General features: G+C 43.0%; 1 protein-coding gene across 2 annotated transcripts; it reads left to right on the top strand.

Annotated features, from left to right (window-relative positions):
• Positions 1-787: 787 nt before the first annotated feature.
• On the top strand, positions 788-5,649 carry LOC112068733 (2',3'-cyclic-nucleotide 3'-phosphodiesterase). Of its 2 annotated transcripts, none has more exons than XM_024135928.2 (4): positions 788-976; positions 2,383-4,062; positions 4,173-4,300; positions 4,944-5,649. In XM_024135928.2, exons 2-4 carry the CDS (start codon positions 2,403-2,405, stop codon positions 5,406-5,408), a joined length of 2,253 nt encoding a protein of 750 aa, XP_023991696.1. In that variant the 5' UTR covers positions 788-976; positions 2,383-2,402; the 3' UTR covers positions 5,409-5,649. The 2 variants fall into 2 exon arrangements, with proteins under 2 accessions (XP_023991696.1, XP_023991697.1); XM_024135929.2 differs by having other exon boundaries at positions 796-976; positions 2,370-4,062.
• Positions 5,650-9,957: the final 4,308 nt, after the last annotated feature.

Raw genomic sequence — 9,957 nt, 5'->3', positions numbered from 1 at the left:
TAATTCAAACTATCTGAGAGACAGAGAGAACGACCCAGAAGCTTTATACAAGGAAATATAGTTTAGAAAGATGGTTAAGATGTGTTTGGATTGCCTTATGAAACTCATGAACTTTTGCTGATCTGGCACATTTTTCAGCAGAGCCTGTTAGCAGGTGTTGGGTAACTTGGGTTTAATTGCCTGTGCCAATGTGCATGTAAGCAGGCCATTGGAGACGAAAACAACAGACATGTACTGACTGGCACAATGCACCCAGTCAAAAATCATCTTACAGTTCTTTAGAACTGTATACACGTTTCCCTGTAGTGTTTTTCTATCTGTTACAAGGCTAGTTCCCTTTACTTCTGCACTCTGATATCATTGTTTCAGACTGGCATGCTGACAATGCTGTTATTCACTAGGTAGCTGGTTCTCTTTATATGGGTATTAAGAAATCCTGCCATGTTATCAGATCAGAAATTGATTAGACTCATCTAATCTCATAAAGTCCCCAAACTGTTGAGCAAAATTCCTTTACAGAACATGCATTTCTGGAAATATTTTTATACAGAGCTTTATTTTTCAAGGAGTTTGTGTTGTGGAAGAGGACCTAAAATCAATAACTGCCAAGATATAAAATGACTCATTGTTGTCACTTATGCCATGAATTATCAGACTTTCTGGCATTATTGCCATGGCTTGTGGAATTTCAATTCAACAAAACTCATATTTAATTTCCTTCTCAGCTGGGAGCCAGGTCTACATTGTCATTGCTGGGCCGTTCGCGTTGATAAGAGCGGGGGCGCGCAAACGATAGGAAGCACCCCACCCTCAAGAGCACTAAGCCTTGCGCGTGCTCAAGAGACAGTAGTTTCCGTTTTGTTTCCTGCGTGTTGTGGGCAGATTTCTGCGCGGAGCGCCCACTGTCCACTGCTTTCCAGCTTTGAAAACGCCTAAATTGCAGAGTCAGCGGCATACTCCTGACACAACAGGCACGGTAAGAAACCTCCGTCGGTAATCTCGTCCCATCCATAGCAATATGGTAGTTAGCCTAAATCGCCCGATTAGAAGCTGCTGTCATATAGAACGATCTTGGAACTTGACTGACGTGATCAACATTTTCAGACATACCATTTCTTTAGCTTTGAAATAGGCTATCGTTATTGTTCAAACGTGGCATCTAAATTTTGACATGACATTGCCACGCTGATTTTGTTTTATCTGTAGCGTGGTGATTGCATTGCAGCCACTCCCCGTTTCACCATTTCATTGTTACATGGTAGCCGCGTTTACACCGTCGCACTTTAAACATTATTCTCATCTGACCGTCTTTTACTGAATATTCACTTCCTATAAATATTGACCTTTGAGTTATTTCGAATGTCGTTTGTTTCTTGGGTAACTTTTCTAGCCTGTAACGGGATGACCAGGATTTTTTTTTGTCATCTAATTTCACGAACCAATAGGACGTTGTGCTACTGACTGTTACTCAAATTATATATTCTACGTACTTTTCTTGGTGTTACTTGCGATTTTTATTCAAGTGTGTTTTAAAGAGGCTATACAAGCCCTTGTCCACACAAAAGGTTGGTATAATCAGTCGCAGGTGTTCATTTCTCACCCCGGCCTAGTCGTCGGAGGCTGAGCACGCCTCTACTTTATATTCGGCAATTTTGCGTAGCCTATATCTGAATCTTTTTCATTAGTCGATCTAATTCCGTACCAAATTGGTGATGCATATTTTATCGGTTTTATTGATGAATGTTCATGCATTCTAATTGACGTTTGTTTCTTCCCCAGTTACGTTTTTCCCACCTAACGTTACATGTATAATGCAGACTGGCAGTCGTTCAAGCCGATTATGTGGATGTTTTGAGAATTGAGCCATGAAGGCATACATTACACACATCCTCGTCTCACACACCACTCCAAAGATGCCAGCTGTGCTTAAACCATTTACTAATCAGGTCGATAGAGCCAAGCCAACCACCCAATGCCTTTTGTCAAACCGGCAGAGGCCTTGCCCACGATGAGCTCTCTGAGTCGGCAGGACCCCAGAGGGGCGACAGAGAAACCGCTGCAGTACAGTAATTAAATTAGTCTGCTGCTCCCTACAACGCTTATTAGAAATACCTAAATGTATCAGTTGACTCCCTCACTAAGATAAGTGTGGTATCCCAAATATTTGCATAAGGGAAGAGTTGTCATGTTGTACTTTTTTTTTTTTTTACAGCTTGAAGTTTAAATGAATTCCAGCGCCACTGCATTGTTTGTATGCTGTTTTATTTCGATAAAGTTCCTGGTTTCCTTAAGTATTGAATTTGTATAAGTTTCATTTGTATCATATCATTGCATTTATTTTCACGTTGTAAATCTTTTGTTTAAACCAGTGTTTATCATTAGGTCCATTGAGGAACCCAGATATGGATGCTGAGCAGAACCAGGTGTTGGACGCCGCATCAGAGACTCGAGAGCAACAGGAGACTGGAGCAGGAGACTGTCCCCAGTCACAACTTGACTCTCCAATAGAGCCTGCAGAATCACCAGTGAATAGGCAAGAAATGGCGCATTTGCAAGCTGTGGTGACAGAATCAGGAATGTCAGAAGAAACGCAGGAGATTGAGCCTAAAGCAGAAAAAGCAGCAAAGAAAATGGTTGTATCTCCTGAAAAGGTTCCAGAGACCTCTACAGAAGTTGTGACTAAAGCAGAGAAGTACCCAGAAAAACAACCAGAACTAGAGAGCTCAGAGGTCTCTGAGCCAGCTACAGCAAAGTACGTAGAACGCGAAAACATCCAGACCGCAGAGCCTAAAAAGCAGCCAATGCCAGAGAAAACACGAGAGCCTCTAGCAGAGAATAACATTGAAACTGCGCCAGAGAAAATGGCAGAACCCGTCCCAGAGGCTGTTAAACTGTCTGAGCAGGCAGCGCCCGAGCCTGTCACACAGCCAGAATCTGAGGACGTGAAACGGCTTGAACCAGAAAAGAAAGGGCCTGAGGAATCTGAGAAGCAGGCAGAATCTGGTGTTGTGTTGGTGGCGCCAGCGATGCAAGCTGAGCCTGAAACTGTAAAGGAAGTGGAGGCAGACAAACAGACTGAAGCTGAAATTGTACCGGAATCAGAGCCAAAGAAATCTGTAGCGGCTGAGACTGTGAAGAAAGTGGAAGCAGAGAAACCAGTAGCGGCTGAGACTGTGAAGAAAGTGGAAGCAGAGAAACCAGTAGCAGCTGAGACTGTGAAGAAAGTGGAAGCAGAGAAACCAGTAGCAGCTGAGACTGTGAAGAAAGTGGAAGCAGAGAAACCGGTAGCAGCTGAGACTGTGAAGAAAGTGGAAGCAGAGAAACCGGTAGCAGCTGAGACTGTGAAGAAAGTGGAAGCAGAGAAACTGGTAGCAGCTGAAATTGTAAAAGAAGTAGAGTCAGAGAAACAGGCAGAAGGTGATGCAGTGGAGCAGCAGAAGGCAGAAGTTGTCGAGCAGGTCCCTGCTCCTGGCACTCTGTCTTTCGCTTTCCTGGAGCATGAGCAGACCAAAGCCACCCTTCGCACCTCTCGCACTCTAATCATCCTCAGAGGCCTCCCCGGCAGCGGCAAGAGCCTCTTGGCACGTGCCATTGCAGATAGCTACCAGGGTCTCTGCACTGTCTGCTGTGCTGATGACCATGGTGTGAAACCGGAGAGTCCAGAAGCATCGGCAGATGGGTACAAGGCTTTTGACGATGCTGTGGTAGCCTGCTGCAGTGTAGGAACATCTGCTCAAGTGATAGTGGTGGATGACACCAACCATACCCATGATCGGCTGGCCCGTCTGGGGGAGGTGGCAGAGCAGCACCGGCTGGTGGCCATGTTTGTGGAGCCCCGCACTGAGTGGAGCAGAGACTTGCCACAGTTGGCCAAGAGAACTCTGCGGGGGCTAGAGGAAGCCCAGATCCAGGCCATGAAAGTTCCTCTTGAGGAGATGTCCCTGCCCCTTTTCTTTGGCTGGTTCCTTCTCCCTGGCATCCAGGACAAGGTCAGGTGCACGTCCATGGATTTCCTGAAGACATTGGACACGCTTGAGGCCTTCAAGAAGCACTTGCCAGACTGTGAGTTCAGCACAACTGTCTTGTGATACACACAATTATATTGTTTATCTAAATCAGATTTTAGTCTCTTGAGCTTGACTGTGACAACTGAGCTTGCTTTGTTTTTTCAGTCACTGTTGAGGCTGAGAAAGAGGTGGACCTGGAGCAGTATTTCCAAGCCAATGGAGCTCTTCATTGCACTACCAAATTCTGTGACTATGGCAAGGCTGAGGGAGCCAAGGAATATGCAGATAAACCAGTAAGTCTGAAAGAATATTGAACAAAAATCTAAATGCAAAATTTTCAACGATTTTACTGAGTTACAGTTCATATAAGGAAATCACTTGATTTAAATATATTAATTTAAGCCCTAATCTATGGATTTCACATGACTGGGCAGCGGCTGGCCACCCACTTGGGAGCCGGGCCCAGTCGATCAGAATGTTTTCCCCCATAAAATGGTTTTGTTAGACAAATACTAATCCGTTTCATCAGCTGTCCAGGTGGCTGGTCTCATACAATCTCGCAGGTGAAGAAGCCTGATGTGGAGGTCCTGGGCTGCCATAGTTACATGTGGTCAGCGGTTGTGAGGCCGGTTGGACGTACTGACAAATTCTGTGTGCAAAAAAGCCTTTTGTGCATATGGATAATTTCTGGATCTCTTATTTCAACTCATGAAACATGGGGAAAACTTTACATGTTGCTTTTATATTTTTGTTTAGTGTATATTGGTGATGGGAGATATTTGTAAAATGCAACCTCATCCTATTAACCCATTTGTTACACACCTCATATTGGCCTCGTTTTATGAATTTAAAATCTGATGACCAGTGCGTTGTTTAAATGTATTTTCACTTTTCAGGGGACCATTTTGAAATAACCTCTTTTTCTTCCCACTCTAGGCTGTTAAAGAGTTGTATGGCTCTGCGTTTGAGCTGTCCCTCAGTGCCCTCTTCGTCACACCTCGCACTGTTGGTGCCCGGGTTTCACTCTCTGAGGATCAGTTAACCCTGTGGCCTGCCGACGCTGAGAAGGAGGCAGTCCCTCTAGTCCCGGCTGCCGCCACCCTGCCCGCTGGCAGCCGTGCCCACATCACCCTGGGCTGTGCGGAGGGAGTTGAGCCACAGCAGACGGGCTTCGACCTGCTGGAGATCCTAGCGCTGCAGCAAGAGGGTCAGGAGGGAGAGCTGGTGGAGGAGATGGAGCTCGGCTCCCTGGCCTACTACGGCAAGGGGAGGTGGCTGCTCAGTCTGAGGGAGCCCGTCTCCGCCCAGGCCTGCTTCTCCAGCCTCTACGGGCCCAAGAAGGCCGACACGACCAAGAAAGACGGGGACAAGAAGAAGAAGCAAAAGTGCACCATACTGTAAAGGAGAGGGGGAAGGTGGTGGTAATGGATGTCTTGGGATGAGTGGCGTACTAGTGTTCTGATTTGTCTGTGGGGAGGTTTGTGCTACTTTTGGGGTTTGGGAGGCGCCTTGGATATCCACCCCAAATCCACAAGCTGTGTGCCTTTCTCTGTTGCTTTGCTGCACAAGCCAAGAGGCCTTTAAACCACAGTTTAGGTCGAGCTTAGCATCTTGTTCAGTGTCTTGTCATGCGTTTTAGTGCCATAGTTGCAATTGGATAGGATTTCTGTAGACAAGGCCTGATTTCATGGCTCAGATGTAGTACTGCTGCACCTAGTACCGCTTCTCCCCATTTGTGACCACTATTTTCCCCTACTCAATTCATGTCTAACACTATATACAACCCCTTCTGCATATGTCAGTGTTAAGCATTTAGATGTGTTTTCATGTTTGGTGTGAGTGGCTCAAATAGTGTTTTCATTGCATGCCAGGTTTTTCACTTTAGCTGATGTAGTTCTAGTCATGATTAGCTCGTTTGCTAAAGAAGTTGCACATCTCTTTCAGTAAATTCTTGTGACACTGGTCATTTCCTGTGATTTAGTCAGTCAGCCCTGTCATGTGTTTGTGCATTTGTATGTATGTGTTTGGTACGAAGGAAAGAGCTGGAAAGAGCTGGGTAATTTCATAAGTAGCTCATGGGACAAAAAAGGGTGTCTGTGTGCTTGATTTGATGAACTGTGAATGTCATTCATAGAGGCCATTCCTGATTAACTCTTTTTGCACAATGCAGCAGAAATCAAAAGGGAGAATGCTGATGAATGTGCAGTTTGTTTCATTAGCTGGCACTTACTTGGTACTTATCAAATGCTGTGAAACCAAGGCCACAATTTGCAATATTCTGTAGTGTAGGAGACTGCAGCCTGGGATCATCCCTCTTTCTGTCAACCAGTTTTCGCATGTCAACTTGTATGTATCCACTGTCTGTTCATGACTGATGTGTAGGTCTCTTAGGGCAAAGCCATGCTTGTGTAGTTCTTCCAATGAGTCACTATTTTTGCACATGTTTTGTACACTTATTAAAGGAATTTGTTTTGCGCCAAATATTGTCTAATGCAATTTGTACTGTTACACCCTGTTCAAGACTGTTTTCTTTTTCTCTACACCAGTGGTGAATGTAAGCATGAAAAGTCTCGGTGAGGCAAATAAGTGGGATGCCAGCAAAGCCACTATACTATACAATACATTAATTGCACTATACCACTGCTACAGCTGGCTATCAGCGGAGCCTTGTCTGGCAGCGAGACAGTTCATTCGGCCTCATTTACTGCCTTTAAAAAATAACTGCTCATATGGCTGACTTGCTTAAAGAAATGTGGTTTTCTACTGATAAATAAGATGTACAAACTGGCATAAGGTGACGACAAGCAGATTAGAGGCAAGCTGTAATTTCAATTAAGACATGAGCAAGCTAGGATGGACGTAGTCAACTTTGTTCAGTACTTTTTAAATGTACAGTGACAGAATTCAGAACATGGGCTGTTCTTACTGTGCTCTCACTGTACACCAAGTCAGAACCGTAGGATAAATAAAGGTGGCATATAAGCAGACAATGAAAGCTCTTACAATATTTGATTACATTTTTCAAAAACTGGTTATGGGATACATGTGCACCAACAAGTCAGACACAGGTGAAAATAGACCTAATTGGGGTGAGGCACATGGGCTACTAACAGCTTGCTACACAACATACACTTAGTATTACTTTTTTAGCTACAGTATACATATCTCCCTGGCATATAACATTTATGCAGAAGCATACAAGACATGTTTGGACTCACCTTGTACTGTGCTCACTTGAACATTTTTTGTCATCAAACTTTGTCATTAAAGTCTGGCATTCTCTGCATTTATGGTGCTTTCAAGATAACTGGGAACAACTTCCAAACCACTCATTGTTGTATTTGCGATTTCCAACTTGTGTAATGTTTATGTCCAATGGCCGATGAGCACCGATACGTTGTATCTATAATTTCTGTTCGTTATTTCTCTTCGTATGACAAGGATTAAAAAGGATTTGCCAGTAGATTGTCAACTTGATTCACAATGATGACGGCTAGCTAAGATTTTGAAAGTATGATGTTGAAATGATCAGTCCAATCAAAGCTACTGTAGATATAACGTGATGTGACATAATTGTATCTGTGGCCAATGAGCTTGAGCCTTCTTGGATGGGCACTTCTAATGTAACTCTATGGCAGCACCCGAGGGGCTAGAATTTTAGAGCTCTACCCTTAGACTTGGTGGTGACGTAGTGTCCCCATGAGTGACAGAACACTGAGCCAATCATGGCGCAACACTCCGTATTTTCTGCTGGCTTGCCCCACCACCACAGAAAGCACTGAGCTAAGCTGAAACACCTGCATTTTGGAGCTGCCTTACTCAAGAAAACAAAAAAGAGACCATGTTTGTATGCAGCTTTATTAACTCAATGATATATATATATTTTTTTACATTGTTTGCAAACTGATATGTGACACGTATTAATCCCAAAATAACATGCAAAACAGGCTAAACATGTGGGGATGCCCTGAATGATGGGTCACCACTGCTGGCACCCATTTGAACAGTTAGGAAGCTATTGACTCTTGACACGGTACAGTGAGACTCAGGCATTTTGTTTGTAGATGGAGAAGTTGACCAGCAGATGGCACTCAGCCTCCGGATACGATAAGTACAATGTATGAAGAGAACATGATCTAAAGTATATTTCTCATCAGGCCAGTCAATGTCTGAATCTCCCAAAACTGAAGTGACATTGTTTCATCCACTTTTGAGGAAGTGTATCCTAGGCCACAGGCTCTCAAACACCCATAATCCTACCTTCGTTACATTTTATTCTGGAGAGGCTCTGAGTTGAATGACCCAATTGTCAGACTGTCTAGTGGTGTGCCATCACCTCCCATTGCACCATATTTCACCACAACTGTGCAAGTTTTGATATCAATCATTTACACACCGGTGTGTATGAGAGAAAGAATTGCAACTCTTACCAAGGTCTGTATTGCCAGCTGCACTAGACTGAGGATTACACACACTGACTGTACAGGGCACTTGGCTCATCTGACTAATATGATGCAAAAGAGTCTTGCTCCTACCAAATGAAATTGCTCCACCTTGAAATGGTCTGATTTTATTACACATTTTAATGTATTACCCTGGTTCTGTTCGTCATACCGTAATGAACTATCTATACTAGAAAAAATATTGCATTGGTTAGACAGCTGGTGTTGACATAATTTTTTGTTAGCGTTATTTTATTTGGAATTTGTTTATTTGTGCACAAGGCAATACAACACAATGTGATGAAAGGCAAGGCAAGCGATAACTGCATGTGCAGGATAGGTAAAAAATGATTACGATCTGGGATCCTTCAGACTTTCCTACCCTAAACCCTAACATTAACCCCTTACCCTAACCATAACCCTTATCTAACCTTAACCCTTAACCATTTTCAAATTCAACTAAAATCGGGATTATATATACACTAGATGACTAATAGGGGCGTTGTGTTGAAGCCACCTTGCCTCCATCTTGGCACTCCCCCACCTTTGTAAAATATATTTTGGAAGCTATAAAATGCATTTATTAATGTCTACACTCGTTTTGCCACATGTATTCTATTAAAGACACCTTAATGCATACTTTTAAATGATATTATGTGAGCTAAACATACAAAATATATATATATATAAACATTTCCTTAAAGTAGACTTTTTTTTAGATGACTAATGTTACTGTCCCCACTACAACTAAAAAAGTACTTAAATACATGCTATTTTCTTCCTTGAAACATTTAATTGAAATATAATTCAATGTATTCCTATGGAGTAGTGCTCCTACTGGTGAGTGCCAAAATGGCCGACCTTTCAAAGCCTTCTCAATAACCAAAGACAGAGCATCAGCAAACCATGGTTTGGTTTAAATGCATCATTGGACGTCTCAAGGATCTCAGATTGCACGGAGCCCCAAAAACCCCTGAGGCGCATAAGATACCTCCCCTTTCAAATATTACTAGAACAAAATAAACCAAAAAAACGGTATCCTGTTTAATCAAACAAAGAAACAAATAGTTTGGGATTCACACAAATAAGAATAAAAATACCAGGGGTAAAGAAAAGCACAATACTGCAGTTTGTACAGTTTACTTCAAGGCCACTGAATGAAAATGCCTTTGGTGAATCATTGGCTACATGTTTATGTATTTCTCTATATATGGTCAAGGCTAAGAGCAACGGGAAAATATAAATAGCCTTAATGTAGATGGACTTCAGTTCACTGGTGCCAGAATGTACTCAGACTATTAACTATTAGTATAATTGAAAGAGGGAGACAATTTTACTATTTTTTATACATGATCATGTGATTCCATTCTGATTGGCTACAATACTAAACAGACAATACCAGCCAATCAGTGTCCTACAGTTGAATAGCGTAGTCGTTTCTTTCACCGAGAGATGGGTGTGAGCGTTATGAAGCAACAGCCATGGGGTGGTGTGACCCAATCGGAGAG

Source organism: Salvelinus sp. IW2-2015, unplaced genomic scaffold (genome assembly GCF_002910315.2).
Source record: "Salvelinus sp. IW2-2015 unplaced genomic scaffold, ASM291031v2 Un_scaffold659, whole genome shotgun sequence".
Taxonomy (NCBI): Eukaryota; Metazoa; Chordata; class Actinopteri; order Salmoniformes; family Salmonidae; genus Salvelinus; species Salvelinus sp. IW2-2015.
Note: the sequence above shows the minus strand (reverse complement) of the source record. Positions and strands in the feature narration are given on the sequence as shown.

Bases quoted from the DNA above. Each gene is read 5' to 3' on its own strand.
- LOC112068733 (XM_024135928.2), top strand. From the start codon at position 2,403: ATGGATGCTGAGCAGAACCAGGTGTTGGACGCCGCATCAGAGACTCGA. The intron at 4,063-4,172 runs GTGAGTTCAGCA...TTGTTTTTTCAG, and splicing joins CAAGAAGCACTTGCCAGACT to TCACTGTTGAGGCTGAGAAA. The intron at 4,301-4,943 runs GTAAGTCTGAAA...TTCCCACTCTAG, and splicing joins AGGAATATGCAGATAAACCA to GCTGTTAAAGAGTTGTATGG.